The sequence below is a fragment of the Solanum tuberosum genome, unplaced genomic scaffold (assembly GCF_000226075.1).
Source record: "Solanum tuberosum cultivar DM 1-3 516 R44 unplaced genomic scaffold, SolTub_3.0 scf00089, whole genome shotgun sequence".
NCBI classification, from domain to species: domain Eukaryota; kingdom Viridiplantae; phylum Streptophyta; class Magnoliopsida; order Solanales; family Solanaceae; genus Solanum; species Solanum tuberosum.
In genome coordinates, this window is record NW_006239012.1 from 269279 (window position 1) to 289479 (window position 20201).

The 20201-nt window shown below is 33.4% G+C and overlaps 2 protein-coding genes and 1 non-coding gene across 3 annotated transcripts; 2 read left to right on the forward strand and 1 right to left on the reverse strand.

Moving 5' to 3' along the window:
* The first annotated feature begins 7324 nt into the window (after positions 1-7324).
* LOC102606193 (uncharacterized) lies at positions 7325-9861 on the forward strand. Its single transcript, XM_015308533.1, has 4 exons — positions 7325-7336; positions 7435-7520; positions 7577-7622; positions 8306-9861. The coding sequence occupies exons 1-4, from the start codon at positions 7325-7327 to the stop codon at positions 9809-9811; spliced, it is 1650 nt and encodes a 549-aa protein (XP_015164019.1). The 3' UTR covers positions 9812-9861.
* A 5207-nt stretch (positions 9862-15068) lies between these two features.
* On the reverse strand, positions 15069-15139 carry TRNAG-CCC (transfer RNA glycine (anticodon CCC)). The gene has a single exon. It is a non-coding gene; the product is annotated as a tRNA-Gly (tRNA).
* A 69-nt stretch (positions 15140-15208) lies between these two features.
* LOC102600134 (aladin) lies at positions 15209-19552 on the forward strand. Its single transcript, XM_006346770.2, has 2 exons — positions 15209-15344; positions 17556-19552. Exon 2 carries the CDS (start codon positions 17659-17661, stop codon positions 18979-18981), a length of 1323 nt encoding a protein of 440 aa, XP_006346832.1. The 5' UTR covers positions 15209-15344; positions 17556-17658; the 3' UTR covers positions 18982-19552.
* Positions 19553-20201: the final 649 nt, after the last annotated feature.

Consider the following 20201-nt stretch of genomic DNA (forward strand, 5'->3'; position numbering starts at 1 on the left):
ATCTGAGCACGTTTACCAAAAATATTAACCAAATCTAAATTTGGTCAAAAATTAAAATTTAAAACGCCTAACAGGACAAATTGAAAACGGAAGCCTCAAAACCTAAACCAACCATCCTATTAGATAAAGCTAACCTTTTGAAACTAACCGCGCTGACAGAATTCCCATCTGAGCACGTTTACAAAAAATGTTAAGGAAAGTCAAATTTTGGCTAAAAGTTAAAAGTTAAAACGCCTAACGGCACAATCTGAAAATGAAAACCTCGTAACCCGAACAAACCATCCTAGTGGACCAAAAATTACTTTGTAGAGCTAACTGCAGCGACGAAAATCCAATTTGAGCATGTTTCCCAAAAATATTGAACAAATTTGGATTTTAACCATAACTTAAAAGTTATAACGTCTAACAGCACAATTGAAAATAAAAGCCTCAAATTTCGAACCAAACATCCTAATAGACCAAAAATGACCTTCTGAAGCTAATTGCGCTGATGAAATTTTAATCTGATCACATTTACCAAAAATATTGACCAAATCTACATTTTGGTCAAAAGTTAAAAGTTAAAACGTTTGACAGCACAAACTGAAAATGAAAGCCTCAAAACCTAAACCAACCATCCTATTAGACAAAAAAATGACCTTCCAAAACTAACCGCGCTGACGGAATTCTCATCAGAGCACGTTTACAAAAAATGTTAAGCAAAGTCAAAATTTGGCCAAAAGTTAAAAGTTAAAACGCCTAACGGCACAAATTGAATATGAAAACCTCAAAAATCAAACCAACCATCCTACTAAACCAAAAATGACCTTCTGAAACTAAATGTGCTGATGAAATGTTAATCTGAGCACGTTTATCAAAAATATTGACCAAATCTAAATTTTGGCCAAAACTTGGAAGTTAAAACGCCTAACAGCACAAACTTAAAATGGAAGCCTCAAAACCTGAACCACCATTCTATTAGATTAAAAATTGACCTTCCGAATCTAATCGTGCTGACGGAATTCTCATCAGAGCACGTTTACAAAAAATGTTAAGCAAAGTCAAATTTTGGCCAAAACTTAAAAGCTAAAACACATAACGGCACAAACTGAAAATGAAAATCTCAAAACCCGAACAAACAATCCTATTAGACCAAAAATGACCTTCCAAAGCTAACCGTGCTAACAAAATTCCAAGTTGAGCATGTTTCCCAAAAATATTTACCAAATTCAGATTTTTGCCAAAAGCTATTTAAAACGCCTAATGGCACAAACTGAAAATAAAACCCTCAAAACCCGAACCAACCATCCTATCAAATAAAAAATGACCTTTCGAAGCTAACCACGCTGATGGAATTCTTATTTAAGCACGTTTGCAAAAAATGTGAAGGAATATCAAATTTTGGCCAAAACATAAAAGTTAAAACGCCTAACGACACAAACTGGAAATGAAAACCTCAAAATCCAAACAAACAATCCTATTAGACCAAAAATGATCTTCCAGAGCTAACCGCACTGATGAAATTCCAATTTGAGCATGTTTCCCAAAAATATTGATCAAATTCAATTTTTTGCCAAAAGTTAAAAGTTAAAATGCCTAAAGGCACAATAAGAAAATAAAAGCCTCAAAACCCAAACCAACCATCCAAATAGACCAAAATTGACCTTCCGAAGCTAACCGCGCTGATGAAATTTTAATTTGAGCACGTTTACCAAAAATATTGAACAAATCTAAATTTTGGCCAAAACTTAAAAGTTAAAACGCCTAACAGCACAAACCTAAAATGGAAGCCTCAAAACCTGAACCACCATCCTATTAGATTAAAAAATGACCTTTCGAAGCTAATCGCGCTGACGAAATTCTCATCAGAGCACGTTTACAAAAATGTTAAGCAAAGTCAAATTTTGGCCAAAAGTTAAAACGCCTAACGGCACAAACTGAATATGAAAACCTCAAAATCCAAACCAACCATCCTATTAGACGAAAAATGACCTTCCAGAGCTAACCGCGCTGACGACATTCAAATTTGAGCATGTTTCCCAATAAAATTGACCAAATTCAAATTTTAGGTTAAAAGTTAAAACGCTTAACGACACAAACTGAAAATAAAAGTCTCAAAACCCGAACCAACCGTCCTATTAGACCAAAACTTAACTTATATGGCTAATTGTGGTGACAAAATTTCAATTCGAGCATGATTACCAAAAATATTGACTAAAGTCAAATTTTGGCCAAAACTTAAATGTTAAAATGCCTAACGGCACAAACTAAAAATGGAAGCCTCAAAATCCGAACCCTCTATTTTATTACATCAAAATGACCTTACGCATCTAACTGCACTGACGAAATTCTCATCTGAGCATGTTTATCAAATATATTGACCCCTACATCAAAAATGATCTTTACCGGTAATTAATTAGCAATTGCCGCTAAATATGTATTTTTAGCGGCAATTAGCACTCTTCGTATATGTCCCTAAAGGCTTTAGCGACATTGGATATAATGGCACTTAATTAATGCCGGTAAATACTTTAACACTCTTAATTAATGTGTCTATTTATTGCCGCTAAAAGTTGTTTTTGTTGTGGTGGACCGAAATTAAATTTTGGCCAAAATTTAAAAGTTAAAACACCTAACGCACACACTAAAAATGAAAGCCTCAATACCCAAACCAACCATCCTATTAGATAAAAAATGACCTTTGGAGTTAATTACGCTGACAGAATTCTCATCTGAGCACATTCACAAAAATATTGACCAAAGTTACATTTTGGCCAAAACATAAGATTTAAAACACCTAACGGCACAAACTAAAAACGGAAGCCTCAAAATTTGAACCAACCTTCATGCTAGCTAAAAATGACTTTTTGAAGCTAATGACACTGACAAAGTTCTAATCTGAGTATGTTTACCAAAAGTATTGACCAAAGTCAAGTTTTGGCTAAAATTTAAAAGTTAAAACGCCTAACGACACAAATTAAATATGAAAGCCTCAACACCAGACGATGATTTACCAGAAAATTTAACTTTAATTGGTAAATTTACCAACTATTCAAATATAAGTTAGTAATTAATAATTTACCAATAAATTTTATCACAGTTGGTAATAGTTACTATTCAAATCAACATTCATATGTAATATTACCAACTAATAATTAATATGTCGGTAAATTTTACCAATGGATTAATGATCGGTTGGTATATTACCAACTATTTTAATGATGTTAGTAATTTACTAACTACAATCTTTATTCGTCGGCAAAATTTCCAACTAATTGGATATTGGTTGGCAAGTTTACCAACAAATTACATTTCGTTACTAATTTACCAACACATTTATATTTTGTTGTTAAATTTAGCAACACAATCTTGTCGTAGGTTAATGTTTGGTTAGTAATTCATTGGTAATATGTTAATAAATTATATAAACAATTTTTTGTCATATTTACCAACCGATATATACTTCGTTGGTAATATTACCAACAAAAGGTGTGAGCTAGTAATATTTCAGTTGGTAATCCATTGATAAAATGTTGCTAAATTTGGCGCCATTTTTTTCCGCCGTATTTACCAACTAGAATACTTAGTAAGATTTTGGTTGGTAATCTGTTAGAATTTCGTTGTTAAGTTTTAAAATATAATTCAGTTAGAAATATGTTGGTAATTTGTTAGTAGAATACTAACCAACTTAAGTTATTAGTAAAATTTGTTGGCAATTTGAGATTTTTTTGTAGTGTTACCTGACTCCGTATCAGTATATAAGAACGTGTAGTGCCTCAAAAGTTCACAACATCAATATATTCTTCATTTGTTTTTATCATTTTTTAGATTGGATTCTTTAACAAAAACTGCATGTTATCATTTACTTTTAGCATGAAGAATTTTAGTACGATATATAGATGCCTATTCAGGTATATATTCTCAATAGGGAATTTGGCCGCACTTCGCACAGTTATGAAAAATATATGTATTTAAAAAATTAATTATGATACAAGAAATAAAAAACGAACTATAGAAATAAAAAAAATGATAAAATTACATTACAAATAATTTTTTATGTTAATACATATAATTTTAATAAACATATTTAAGGACTTAATTTTTTTTGATTTTTTTTATTCAATGATAAATTTACTGTCGGATGAATCTTCCTTTTATTGAATTTTTTTTTATGAAACTAAAAATAGGAGGAAAAAGAGATAAGTATTTCTATTTTATTTCTTCTTTGATATTTAATTCTTTCATCGTCCTTGTTTTTTAATACAAACTAAAAGAATATGAACGTGTAGGTTCATTTCAAGTTAGGGTCCCTAATATCCTGATTAAAAACAAGAGATTAAAAAATAAAATAAAAGGAGAGAATGATAAAAAAAACAATTGGATAATTGCTAGATAATTTATATAAATAAAAAAAGATAACTTTTTTAGATGAAAAATCATATGGGGTGAGTATGAATTTTAGTTGAATCCCTAGTTATGAGTTGAGTTATAATAAATTGAGGGTTAATTTAAAATAACTCAATTGTAACATATCATGAAATTAATAATTTTTTTGATATTATATTCAAGCATATCAGGTCAAAACATGAATTATGTGGTTTTTATTATTTATTTGCGACGAGTTTAAATTTGGATAAGTTAGATTAGGTAACATAATAATAAATATTTAATAATTTTTATTTAGGGGGCTTTGTTAAAAATAAGGGCAAATATGAGCTCATTGGTAACATCAAGGGTATATTTGGGCTAAAAGGTTGACTTCAAGGGTATTTAGGGACCAAAAGATGGATGAATGATAATTTTATATCAATTCAAATAATTGAGAGACATTTTAGGCCCTTCTCCGTATAATTAATAAGGTATAAAGATCCTTTAGTATTTGAATAAAAAAATTGTTCAGCGGACATTTATATTCATGTTTTATAATAATATAGACATATAGAATAGATAGGTATAATCATTAAGTTTATTATAACATTTTGTTAACTAGTTATTAAAACATAATGAAGAAATCAAAATGGTCTGATATACCCCTCTGTTTTACTATTTAGACTTGATATACTCCTCGTTATGATTTATGACAATAACTCATATATATCCCCATGATTACACAACTGACTCACATATATCTTTTTTCTCTAACAAAGATGAAAAAATATTTTTTGTTTAATTTTATTTTAAAAAAATTTCATGTAAGCGTATATTTGATCATTCTTACATGTTTTTTTTTCTTTTGATTATTTTTATTCATCGATTAATTTGAGTTTATTATTTTGATGTTTAACTTTATTTTTTCACTTATTTTCTTCTAAAATTTATTATAGATGCTCCAAATTATTATTTTTACAGATATAAAAACTAAAATTACAATATAGTTGCAAAAAAATATATTTTAAAAACTTTTAAATCTTTTTCCGTTCACACTTTTTCTTTTAATTTATCTTATTTTTACACTAAAGAATGAACAAAAGAATAAAAACTCAAATAATGGTAATTAAAGAAGTCAAAAAATAATTTATATGTGCAAAATATTAAATACACGATTTTCTAAAAAGTTAATTTAAAATTAATTTTTTAACTTTGGTAGCGATAACGATATGTGAGTCATTTTTGTAATAGTAGAAACATATAGTAGCTCTATATAATGAGGGATATGTTTTTTTTATCTTTTAAAAAAAGTGATAAACTGCAAATCGGAACTCAAAACACAGTTAAATTTCAACTAATACAACTTCCCGGGTTCCGCTTTCTTATAAAGGAGTAACAAACTTGATATTTCAAAAAGCACGCGAAACACCACCATCCTCTTCATTTGAGCGAATTTTGATAGCTATCGTCTCAATCTCTCTCCATACTGAAAATGAAAATGGCAGAATTCAAGTAATTTTCAATTCCTGTTTCTGATTGACTTCTATGAATTTCTTATTTTTCTGATTGTAATGTATATTCTGATGTGTTGATGGATTTCAGATCTGAAAAACTGTTGCAGCTCGTTGGATGTGAAGAAGGCTGGTTCGAATCTAGTGATAAACGTAAGAAATTTTCTTTTAAATTCGACTTTTTTTTAGCTTCGCTTTCGTTTTGTGAATATAGTCTCTGTTTCCTCATAATTCAAGCCATTTGTTCAAAAATTCAATCAATGCTAGTGTGTGTTTGTTGACCTTATCTTAGTGGAGAATGTTAGGGTTTCTAGTTTCCTCTACTTACTTCTATAGTGGAGATATATGATTTTCATATGCGTCACAAAATATTTAGCGGTGGTTTGGAGATAAAATTTCTGAATAACATAAATATCAAAGGAAGCTCACATTAATTTAAGATAATAGATTGTGTTCTGCGTTTCTCATAGTTATGGCTCAATGTCCATATATTTTAACTGTTTTTATGCTCATTATTTTATCTAGTCGTTATCCTATTTTTCATCAGCGCCTAGTGTGTCTCTCTATTTTGATCTCATCTTTATAGCATAATTTGCACAGTTTCGGTTTTCTCTTCTTCTTGTGAGATTTTCATTACTGATCATATGTATCATAATCCTTTAATTTTAAGATGTTGTGAATGTATTTTAGTAGAGTTCAAATAAAATTTGTAGTATTATGTTCCTCCTGATGTCTGTCTACTTTAAGGTATAGGATGATGTTATAGTGTGTGCTTTTAATATCAAATATAAATTCATGTAAGATTCTGATAAACTTCCAAAACTAATTGAATGTTGAATTCGAAATTTGTTCAAAATGGTGAATCATTTATTCAGTGATCTCTCATGGAATCAATGTTGGGGATGTGAAGAAGTTTCAAGAGGCAGGTATCTACACCTGCAGTGGCTTGATGATGCATATAAAGAGGGTGAAAGGAAAAAAAAGAACTCATGTTGTTATGCATAAAGTTCTACGTCTTCAATCTTTGTTCTTCTGATAAGTATCATCGTTACAAAACTTCACTCTTTAATTCTGATAGTCATACTCATGTTGATGATACACCATATGTTTCTGCTGCTACTCATTTTCTCTTTTCATAACTTAGGGTATATTACTGAACCTGATAGATGCTCTTCTACTCAAAGTATACGCTTTCTTTCCTCTTTCTATTTTATGCACACATGAACTTACTAAAGTTTGTTGGACTGATTCTATTATAATTAGTAATCCACTGAAGTCACTCAATAATTAAATAGGGTCAATGTGGTGAGAAATAAAATCACTATTTTTGTTTTCCTTGTCCATCCACTCTTTCATTCGTTTGCTTGTGTGACATTTCATAATGAGTCTGTCCTATTTGGATACTACATGTATGTTACAGAGGGAGGCAGTTGTTGGAAACACAACTGGAAGCGAATAATTGGATGATGTCTTGGGAGGTAAACTTTTTGTTCCCATATGCAATCCTCAATGTTTTTTCCTTAAAAAAAATCACTCCTGATTCTGACTGTTCTTTCTTCTGTGTGAACTTTTGAAGGAGGGAAAAAAGATACTTCAGCAATCACTAAACCTTTTGGTGAAGTTAGGTAACAGTCAAGTATTGATTATTGCTTTAGCTTTACGGTAGAAGCATTATTAGAAAATTTCATCTAACTCTACTGAATGAACAATTTGTTCAGATCTGGAAAGACACAACTTCCTGATACTCTCTGTGTGTCTACTCAGGTTCACCTCTGATCTTAGTCAGAAGAAATGAAACATCTCCTTTATATGCTTTACTTACACTTAATAATGGCATCATCCAGGATTTGACAAGATCGTCAATTGATTTGTCTGATTTATTGCATCTTCCTACTAGTTATAGGGATTATATGATGAAAGTAATTAAAAAAGCTCCATTTCTTTTAGAAAGCTAAGAGAGATCCTTCTAACTTTCACCCTTAGTAGACTATAGTGTTTCAACTTTAAACTTTTTATTCTCTAACTTGTGGCTTAAAGTTGGGTGTGTCGTACAATAATAGCTAAATTATCACCGTGACTAAATAAACTATTGTAAATTTCTAACCTTAAAAGTGTTACAGAATTCTAATTTAAATACGCATGGCAGTTACCTGTGTCTTTTCCAGAGGAAAGACCGAATTTGAAATCCGGATACCCTTTTAGTAGAGTTGAAGTTAGTATTAAAATCCAAGGCCTATAGTTTCTTTATTGTATGTTATTGCAAATAATTAGTTGGATTGTTCACATATATAGTAGACGTACTATATCTTCGGAAACAAAAGGAGTACTATATAAACCATCATGTTCACGTACACCACCCTTCAATGTCTCTGTTTCGATTCACAAACTTTGAAACTTCACCATATAAACAACATTCTAAGTAGTTATACTTCCTATCTATTCTGCAGGCTGAAGCAGGGGATGGTTTTTTCCTTAGTCCTCCACTTATCCGCTGGGAAAACATCAAGAAGAAGTTCTTTGTAGATCGTATACCTCCCTCTTGGACTCCGAACCTTTTACTTGTTCATCCCAACAGAAACACCTGCCAGCTATTTGACCCTGAACAGTATAAAGCATTAGCAAATATCAAACAAAAGACAATAACTGAGCTTAGAGAATCAGCCACATGTGAGGAGATGTTTGAAGAACTAAAAGAGCTCAAAGAATTAACATTTGATGATTACCAAGAATTAGCAACCTATGAGATCGAACATGATCTCAGAGGTTTCAAGCTAATTGGATCATTCCCGAACGGGTGGCTTATCCTGGTGAATTATGCTAAACAATCATTTCATCTCTATGAGATGTCGGGCAGTAAATGGCAAACATTGATGGTTTATCCAGGATTAACTCCAAATAAGAACTTTATCGGGGTATGCGATGGCATGGAAATTATTTTGCTATTGGAAATGTCGGAGGGAGAGACCGTAATTCATATCTTTCAGATTCAAGGCTTTGATATAGTAGTTCACCATCAGAAGTTTCTGACTGAATTGAAGGGAAATATTAAAAATGCTCTCTTGTGTAAGAATCAACTGTATGTGGTTGTTTCTAATTTGAGCTCAATGAGATTGGATTGTGTAGGTGGAAAAGTTATTCCACGAACCACTGATCTAACAATAAAGGCCTTAGAGTTGCAGGAAACTTGGTTCACCAGTATGGTATTATCTCCTGTCAATACGCCTCTACTGATAGTATTTCCTCCTGAGATGCAGTTCACGGTTTTCGAAGTGTACGGTGAAGGGGTTAACCTTGACATGCAGAAAGTGACTTATATTCACCTGCCTAACCTGCAACTCTACCTGGCACCTAATGGGGGAGGGTGTACACTTCAGGAAGAACATACAGTATGTCTATCCACCCATGTAGGTGCAGATTGTCTTAGGGGTACCACCGAATTACATCATGATTATGAAGAGGACGACTATGAATCTGATGGAGAGGCGCCTGATGAGGCTGATGAAGAGGCGTCTGATGAAGCTGATGAAGAGGCGCCTGATGAAACTGATGAAAAGGCACCTGATGAGGCTGATGAAGAGGCGCCTGATGAGGCTGATGAAGAGGCGCCTGATGAAGCTGATGAAAAGGCACCTGATGGGGCTGATGAAGAGGCGCCTGATGAGGCTGATGAAGAGGCGTCTGATGAAGAGGTGCCTGATGAAGCTGATGAAAAGGTACCTGATGAGGCTGATGAAGATGTTCCTGCTCAGGCTGCTGAATATGAGGCTGATGAAGATTTGCTTGATCAAGCTGCTGATGAAATGGAAGATGATGATTATTTTACCATCTGGCAGCGCATTAGAGAATGCCCATGGGATTCTCAATGGGAAGTTTGCCCTTGTCAACCAGTTTGGGTCATGCTCCCCCCGATAGATATGAAAAAGTTTTTGGCTGTTCCTAGTTATATAGGTTAATATTTTTTTGATGCAAATGAAGTTCAAACTATGACATATATGTGAAAGACTCAAATGCATGATGCATATATTGCCAGGTTTTAAATCAAATAGACCATGTGAAAAATTCATTCCAGGGAAGCTGATTACAATTTGCCTGTATTTCTTAGTCAATGCTGCTTCCTAGTTTGGTGTTCAATATTTTGTATTGTTTTCTTATTGAATGCTGAAAGACAAGATGACGTTGAGTATAACCAGTACCAATTTCTAGGTTTATAATATGATAATTAGGATAGCATAATTGGATCAACCTTGCAAGCTTTATCTGCGTGTAAAATTGGTTATAACCTAATTTAAAACGGTAGTAACAATTGAAGGTATGCCACTATTTAGCAACTAAGACTAAAGAGGTTACGAAAATAGGTTTTGCTACATTAAGCAAAATCTGTTTATTCTACTCATTACAGATACAGGTTTATTATAACAAGGAGGGGGAATTGCAATCGAGTTTTAACTTGAGCAGGAAATACTCAGCCAACCAAAACGATAGCAGCTAACAACCTCACAGAGAACATGATGCAAAACAGAAGTAGCCAGTAATAAACTCAACGAGCCCGAGTAACAGCAGCATGGATGGCATCTGTCAGGTGTGGAACTGTCCTGGAGCTTAGACCTGCCATGCATGCTAATGCGTCTGCAAATATAGACATGTGATGTGATTCATGTCAAAGGCAAATCTGATAGTCAAGCTTCATAGAGGTTACCACAATTATATACCAACTAGTAAGAATCACGCTCTAGAAATGTTCATTAATACCATCATATCTTTTCTTAGTGTTCCTGAAAGCTAAGGTAGAAAGTAACTACAAAAAGAAGTAAGTGATGACTGATAAGATTTTAACATGTCTCCCTTCCCACTTACTGTTTTACCTTCCTTCCAAGATAGTCACAGTCACTTAACTAGCTAATAAAATCACATATCAGTTGATGGGGAGACATAATATTGTCTTATATGACACGAACAGAACTTTGTGACATAGAAAAAACATATTACCCATCTGATGTCATGTAGATGTGGTCATGAAGGCGACTTGTTCTTTGTTAAGTCCTGTGAAAGTGAACATTCCAATCTGCTTGATACCTGCAAATCAAATTGACGTGAATAGAAATAGATATACTGTTCATGCGATGTTTGACATTTAAATGGATTAAAGAGTGCTTGGCCAGAACTAATTAGGAATTGACTACGTATAGAGACATCATGATTCTAACACCTTATGTGCCGACAGAGAGTTGCAATGTTATCTTTTTTAATATAATGCGGATGGTGTTCAAATCAAAAACCTTGAGAGGAATATAGAAAGACCACTTGATCTATAGTTTCACCTCACCACATAAAGATGCACTTGTGGATGGTTTTCTAAGGGTAGAAAATCCGTTCAGCCATCGTTATGGGGTATTAGTTCCATTAGAACGAGCAATATTTGATGCAAGGAGAATTACCTAAGGAATAAGAGCACTAAGGAAGATCCAGATTGTGTTATGTTTTGGAGAAATGATTAAAATTGTCTATTTCCAGGTTAAAATTGCTTTTACTTTTTCCTGGTTAATCATACTTAGGATAGCATAATTGGATCAACCTTTGGTACTACTCTTCATCCAATAATCTGCAAATTATATACTAATTATGTCACACTGAACTAATGCCTATAATTCTACTTTCCAAATAGTCTGTTTAGGACCAAACAAAATTTTGGCAGATGACACACAAAGTAAGGTACTAGACTGACCTAAGCCATTTAATATTATCAATAGTATAACTAAAAGACTTGTGTATCTGCATCAAGATTCACAATTGAGAATAATTCACAGAGGCCTGAAAGTTAACAACATTATGCTAGACAAGGACATGAATATAAAGATCAGATTTCGGTTTGTATAAACTCGAAATAACATATACAATTACAAACATCAGAAGTGTAAACAGTTATACAAATTATATTATACAAATTCCAAATTATACAAAAGTTATACAAATTCCGAATTATACAAACGTGCGAATTATACAAAACTAAAAAACTGAGCCACGTAATTATAACTAAAAGTAGGTCGTGAATTGTAATTAAGCCAAACCATAGTTATATTAACTAATTAACTAGTATATGTTTGCTTATACACGTAATTTTCCCATATATTATTAGCCTACAACTGAAGGCTAAACTTTACACATTTAGCATGCAAATTTAATATTAAACATATTAAGCAAAACTTTCTTTTTTATACCAAAAAATTAAGATCTCCCCTTAATATTTCTATTCCATTTTTTTTTAGATTAAATAAGAAAATTACAACTGACTATCTTAAATTTAAAATCTAAAAATTTATGTTTCAAAATGACCAATGTAATCCAGAACTAAAATTGTATTCTTATGAAAATATTATTTATAAATTAAATAACAAAGCAAAATTGTTTTGAGATGGCTCAAAATAATGCATAAAAATAAAGTTTTTTTGATTCACAATTTGGTGTGACTTAACTAAATAATAAATGGTGTGGGTTTAGAGATTTATTCGTCAAGTTTATATAAAAGCTTTAATCTTTGAAGAATATTAATGCATGATTTCATCATAACTTTAATAATACAATATTGTTAATTTCTTTCGGATATGTTTGAAATGTTGTTAAAAACTTAATTTACAACTTTTCAGGTACTAAATTTTTGTTTAATCAAATTTTAATTTTGTAATAGCCGATAATTAGTAAATCATATACTGATTAAAATGAATAAATTTATGCTGAAAATAATTTTTTTTTATGTGAGGCGGGTTTATGCGGGTTGGTGCGGGGAGGGTAGAAATTAAATTTTTTTACTATGCGGTGCGGGGTGGAGCGGGGCGGATTGAATTTTTATGGGTTGAAGCTCTGACCCGCCCCGCAACCGCTCTGACCCGCCTCATTGTCATCCCTACCTGAAATTTAACAACATTATGCTAGACAAGGACATGAATCCAAAGATTAGATTTCGGTTTGGAAAAAATATGTGAAGAGGATGACATTGGAGCCAAGACACACCGAGTTGTTGGAACATAGTAAGAACTTCCTATACTCGGTAGTATTTTGAACCTAAGAAGATGTTAACTCCTGTATTTAGAATAGTAAATCAAAATAATAAAGTTGAAAAGAAATAAATTATCCGAGTCCACAAAACTTACTATGTGTCCTTAAGGAATTTAGTTCCCTCACTGTATCCGAGGTTGTGGATTATTTTCTCCCAAAATAAAACTGATAAACTATTAAAGAAGTAGTGATACCTCAGCATTTAATAACTTTAGCAAACTCAAAAGGCAACAACAAAATCACACAAAGACTCTACTTTTATTTGCAAGAAAATGTATGCATAAGGAGGAAATTCAATGCAGAAAAACGAGAGAACTCCCCTCTAATTATACCCGAGGTCCCCGCCTTCTTTGCTTGAAGCTCATGTATTCTTCCTTCACCCACTTATGAAATTGAAGCATGTAGTCTCGCCGCTAGTAGCAACAAAGGGTAGTATGAAAATGTGCTAATTGTGTCTTGTCAGAGAGGTCACAACCCTTTAGAAAAGACACAATCTTTCGTAAATGTCACAACCTTTCGAAAAAGTCACAACCCATCAGGAGTCACAAATTTTCATTCCCCATTCACACATTTAAAACCCAACAACCCCAATAGATTTTGTACAAAGTTATGCCCGATAAGACTTGAGGGTCGGATTAGTTTTACATTTGCAATCAAATGATGCTTCTAGTACCAAGAATTGACTACACGGTGGTAAAGTTGCACAAGCCTAAATGGCCATGCTTTAAGTTAAATAAGGATGGCAGCAAGATGCAAAATAGTCCAGCAGGGGCGGCAGGAGGTATTTGTAGAGATTATCATGGAAATATTGTCATGGCTTTCTCATTTTCATTGGGTAATGACAGTAGTTATCCGAAAGATGCACTGTGCTATGCAAATCAGATATGAAAAAGTAGTCATCGAAAAGATGGCACGGTGCTACCCAAATTAGTATGAGAAAATACTCACTCGAAGATACACTATGACCCAACTTTTGCTAATATAATCATTGACGACATATATGTGTCTACATTATCACATTGAGACCCTATTCATAGACACTACATTGGACTCCTTTTCCAATTAGGACACTAATACAATCATTTTCCAAGTAGAACTGTATATATCATTTCTATTCTAAGTAAAATTATATATTATTCTTGTTCCTATTCCTATTCCTATTCTAACAAAAACAATAACTAAAAATAGTAGAAACAATAAATAATACAATAATCGAATCAAAGAAAACAATATTTAATACTAATATAAAAATAAGCTAATAGGAGAGTACTAATAAAAATACAAAGAAAAAACTAAACGACACATGACTACCTACTAACCTTTTGCCATAATATTTGTCCTCCATAAACATATCTCACAGGTAGAAGTGGTTAAAATATAATCCCGAATTTGAAGATTAGAACCCATGTTGATGACATATTGTCAAGTCAACATAAAAGAGTTAGTACTATATATCAAAATATGAAAGCAAAAACAATAAAGAGATAAAGATATGAGTTCTTATATCTCTATTTGTAGTCAGTGGCGAGACTAAAAATTTCACTAAGAAGGTTCAAAATATGAAGAAGTAAACATACGAACTAGTCAATGTAGTTCAACATCTACTTTATATACATAAAATATATTTTTAACTATATGTAAATAGTGTATTTTTTCTCCAAAAGGGGTTGGAATGAACCTCCTAGCCTCAAGATGGCTATGCCCTGTTTACACCGTTACATAGAGACAAACAAAAGATGACATTAAACATATGAGATCATGAAGAAAGTGAGAGATATAGTTACATTTGAAATGGTTATTTTATTATAATACCCATATTAGTTGATGTTGAGTATTAGATCATGAAAAATGATTTGGGGAGAAAACAAAAATATTGTCGTTTATTGATATGTTAAAAGTTACGAGTAAAAAGTACAAATCGAGAGAAGTGCAGAATATCGAAAAATATCAAAAATTTTAATTTTTCCTCGTAAACGTCCGAAAAATATAAAAATCAAGATAAATACATCAAAACACCTCAAAAAAATTTCAAATTGCACCAGTGACCTGAGAATATCGAAACGAAAAAAAATATCAAAATTTTACTCTTTTTCGTAACTGTCCAAAAAGTATCAAAAATATCACTTTAATATAACTAGAAACCAAAAGATATCTTGAATGTGCGCATCCGGGGAATCGAACCCCGGTCAGTACCGTGGGAGGGTACTATGATACCACTACACCAGATGCGCTTCCTGTCTTCACATTTCAATTAATATTATACGTAATATAATAGATTAGGGATAGAAGCTCCTGTTCTCAGTTCACAGAGAGATAAAACCCTAGCTGCAGCTGCAGCCGCAGCCATAACCACTCACCACATTTTTATTATGATATCAGTTCTAAAAAATTATAGCATTTGGTTATGTTGATTGCTGGCTGGTTTTCTTATTGAAGGTTCGAACTTTCTTTTATCTTTTCAATTCAAAATACAAATATACAATGCAGTATGTTGTTGTCGGAGTTAATTTGAGATTGAAGATTTTTTTGGTTTATTGATTTTTGTTGATACATGATTGTATAAATTACTTCCGTCTAATGAACTCTTTTATCTTGATTAGTTGTTTCAATTATCTTAAGTTTCTGATTTAAGAAAATAATATTTGGGTAGGGGAATCAAAAGTTCAGGTAGACAACCGATTGAGCTTACTAAGATTTCTTGAGCATTTACCTTCAAGATTGAGGCGTTTTTTTGATGTTTATAGACTAGTTTTAATAGTTGTTGAGTTAAAAATACTGAATAAGAACAAAGCTCAGGTAGGTGCAATAAACTGTTTGTAATGTAGTTAAGGTTTCATGTTTCTGTTTCTGTATTTTTTTTTTCTTTGTGTTCCTTTTATCCTGATCATTATTTGTGATTTCTTTTTTTCCTCGTGTTTAGGCATATATGATGTTTATGTTATTAGTGTCTTCTGATTTTTATAAATTACCAGAAATTCTAACACTTAGCTCTGCTTTGTATTTTTGATTAGCTCTTGAGTCTGTACTAAAAATAGGTTTTGCATCAATGCTCATTGAATACTAGCTAAACCCCTAAGTAGCACTTTGCATTGCGGGTTTAATCAGTTGGCCAGAGCTTAATAGGTGTCTGTTTTCTTGGAATAGTGTGTTGTTCAAATACTATCGCTTGACGTCTGAATTATTCTTAATGAAGGAAGACCTTGTAGTCATGTTTGGGTATCTTAGATAATGTGGGGTATAAGGAGAGTTAATTTATACCTACTATACATACTTCTACAAATAGGTTAATCCACACCTCGGATCCGTGACTACAAGTTGCCAAAGGAGAATTTTTATTGTTGGGTCAAGGCTCGCTGCTCGCTCTCACCCTCCCTGGGGCGGGCATCTTAGATTAATAGCTTAAGAATTTCTTGAAGGTGTAATATGAAAGTACTGATGTGTTAAATGGAACCCATATAGTCTGCTGTTGATATATTGTGTGAACCTGTCCTTTGAATTGAAATGCATCTCAATACGTGAATTACCTACGTACTTCCCCTAATGTCTAATGGGATGAATTTTTCATGGTTGTTGCAATCCTCTGCTTCTAACTCTAATTGAGAGAGTGAAATTGTCATCGACTGCATCATTATCTTCAATAGAATTCAAGGTTTAGTACATATAAATCCACAAAAGCGTATTCTCTTCGGGAGTAACTGAACTAACTTGACCGGCTTCTGAAATTCTTGAGGATGGCATATGAGCTAACTCTCTAGAGCATACTGAGCATCGAAGACATTTGGAACTAGTGTATATCCTGTATTTTTGTGTATTGCATAATATCATACCTTGTCGTGGTGCACTGAATCTGGATTGCTATAGTTGAATAAGGTTGGGGCTTCACTCTTGTATATTGCCTCTTGAATCTGGGTATAATTTCTTTTAGCTTCATCTTTGAGTAATGTTGAGAGGTTTAAGTGATTTTCAGAAGTTCCATTGCATAAAAAGGTTCAGTGTCTGTTCCTCTGACTTCTGTTATATATTTTGTTGAAACTCTGAAGGCTTCTGTGCAGTAGACTTCTGTTGGTTAACCAGGACCCTGTTCCCTGCTTCTTAATGTTAATGTTTTCTGCTGGTGTGATCAGTAAAAATGGTTCTTATGTTAACTGCTCTCTGTATTGTTGCCTTAGTGTAAGGCTTATTTCCTCACTGTCCATGTTTCTCCATTTAAATTGATCTAAGGCCACCACTCTAGTTTCCTTCATCAAAATAATTCCCATTCTTGGTCACGACATAGCTGGCAAGGTATACTTTGGCCATACAATTTTTTCTCTTGGATTGTTTTCTTTCTTCGTCTTTTTCTTTAATTGGTTAAGTGCCCGTTTGGATTGACTTATTTTAGGTGCTTTTAATCCAAAATAGCTTTTAAGCAGTTTTGAAGTGTTTGGGTAAAGTTAAAAAGTGCTTATAAGCACTTATTTTAAAGACAAAATAACAAAAATAAGCCAAAAGCCATAAGTTAGAAATCCTAACTTATGGCTTTTGGCTTATAAGTCATAAGCCAAAAGCCAATCCAAACAGGCCCTAACTCTAATCTCTGGGGTTTCTATGGTCTGCCTTTTGAGTTAGCATGGTGTTTGTGCTTAAAGCTCTGATGATTTTTTTCAGTCTTCCCTTCCTCAAGGCATGTTTAGAGAAGGCGAAGAGCTGGCAGGAATCAACCCAAAATAGAAACCATAAACCCTGTCTCTCTCTCTGTTGCTTGAAAAACATGCCGTCATTTCCTCAACCAGGTGAAGTTACCATCTGCGAAATCAATCGAGACCTCATTACTGCAGATGAACTCTCTGATGATGCAGCTAAGGAAACCTACGGCAAGGTTCTTGGAATTATCTTCAGTCCAGTTCCTTTTCAATCAGAAAATTTGTTGAGTGCACTGAGCTCTGAACAAGGTGCCGACCAGAGGAAGAGTGGCCTACTTTGGGCAGCATTGCAGGCAGTCTCTACTGGTTCGCTGAGGCACTTTTTTCACCCCATTGATGTAAAATTGTTACAAGATGTTGATTTCCATGTCCTTGATTGGCACCAGCACAAGCATATATTAGCCTTTATTTCCGGACAACATCAGGTGACAATTCGTGATTATGAAGATTCTGAGGGAGGGAGTCCTTGCGTTTTGATCAATGACTCCCAAAAAGATGTTAGAAGTCTTTCATGGCGGCCAAATGGTGGGAGGGCACTTGCTGTCGCCTGCAAGGGTGGCATTTGCATTTGGGCTGCTTCATTTCCAGGCAATACAGCTTCAGTGAGATCAGGTGTTACATTGGGTACTCTCTCTAGAGGCTCAGGAACTAAATGGACTCTTGTGGACGTCCTTCTAAGTCCTGAACATGAACAAATTACTGCCCTTTCCTGGAGCCCAAATGGGAAGTATTTGGCATCAGCTTCATTTGAGAGCTCTTCATTCATCATTTGGGATGTTGCTCAAGGAGTGGGAACACCTATTCGACGTGGCTTAGGGGGCATCTCCTTATTGAGATGGTCCCCATCAGGAGACTATTTCTTCTCTGCAAAATTTGATGGGACATTCTATCTCTGGGAGACTAATACATGGACATCAGAACCATGGTCCTCAACTAATGGTTTTGTCATGGGAGCAGCTTGGGATCCTGATGGTAGTAGAATACTCATTGCTTTCTCTGAATCTTCAACCTTGGGTTCCATTCACTTTGCAACCAGGCCACCGTCTCTAGATGCACATCTTATACCCGTTGAGTTGTCAGATATACAGTCCTTGACTGGAAGTCGAGGAATAGATAAGATAGCATGGGATGCTTCAGGAGAGCGTCTAGCCTTGTCTTATAGAGATGGGAATGACTTGTACAGGGGTCTTATAGCAATATATGATGTTAGAAGAAGTCCACTGATTTCAGCATCTTTGGTTGGGTTCATTAGGGGTCCTGGAAATGACCCCAAGCCAATAGCCTTTTCATTTCATGACAAGTTTAAGCAGGGACCATTGCTTTCTGTGTGTTGGAGTAGTGGATTTTGCTGCACCTATCCCCTCATATTTCGCTCACATGTTCTTCCATAATCAAGGTACATTGGAAGTTTTACAATCAAGTATGACATAAGAAAAACAATTTTATCCAAGATTTGGAATTGGTAGATTGAAGAAACTGATTTCCTAATTCTAGATGGATCATTTTCAACTCATTTGGAGATTGTAGGGCAGTACATCTGGCAACCAAATCTTTATCGTAACCAAATAGAAGTTTGGGTTTCTGTTAACTCTTTCTGTTTCTAATGGAGAAGTTCCTACATTTACATACCTATGTTTGGAGGGTTTAATATTATAGTTGGAAGTAAACAAAAGAAGCTCCGATGATGAAGTTGTCAAGATGTTTATATCGTTCCAATTTCTGATGCTTTTGGTCATAGACCAGAGCTATATGTGGAACTGAAAGGACAACTGAGGAGCTTGTTTGTGTTACACTCATTCATACACTAAAAAGGAGTTCGTTCATGGACATATCATTGATCTCAATCTTAAGCATAGTAATTATAGCATGTCAAAAATGAAGATTAGGTAAAATGAGACATTTGAAAACTTCTTTGTAGTAAATTTGGTTGTGACAAGCAAAATGAAATGAAGTTTAGGGTTACTCTATTTGACTGATGATCCTCTTGAAGTTGTTTTTCCTAGTTGGTAAGTAATTGAGACCAGATTAAAAAATGTAATACTGTGTTTTTCACACATTTTTTTAACTTAACCATAGTCAAGTAACAAATATTCTCATTTTAGTTTGTATTTCCTCTTTTTTTTTTTGTTCCCATTCTTCAACCATTAAGCCCATCTTGATAGTTTTTAGTAGGGGTGTACAAAACCGAACCGAGAACCGAACCAAACCGCAAACCGAGTCAACCCGAAAAAAAAATCCAACTAGTGGTTTGGTTTGACTTGGTTTGGTTTTGAAAAATAAAACCCGACTATATTTGGGTTGGTTTGGTTTTAACTAAAAAAAACCAACCCGAATTTATATATATAATTTTAAAATTTTATTTTATACATAAAAATATTTACTTTGATATAATTTTTAAATATTTCTTATACTTTTCCATAGTTTTTAATATTTAATATATTATTTCAAGTTTGAAACTTAGAATTATGAATGGGCCAATAAAGATTATAGTCCACATATGTTGGTAATTATAATAAAGCTTAAATCAAAATCAAATTAATACTAATGCAAAAAGAAAATCAATTCAACACTAAGAATGACAATAATATTGAATATTTGTTCTTTAGTTTTA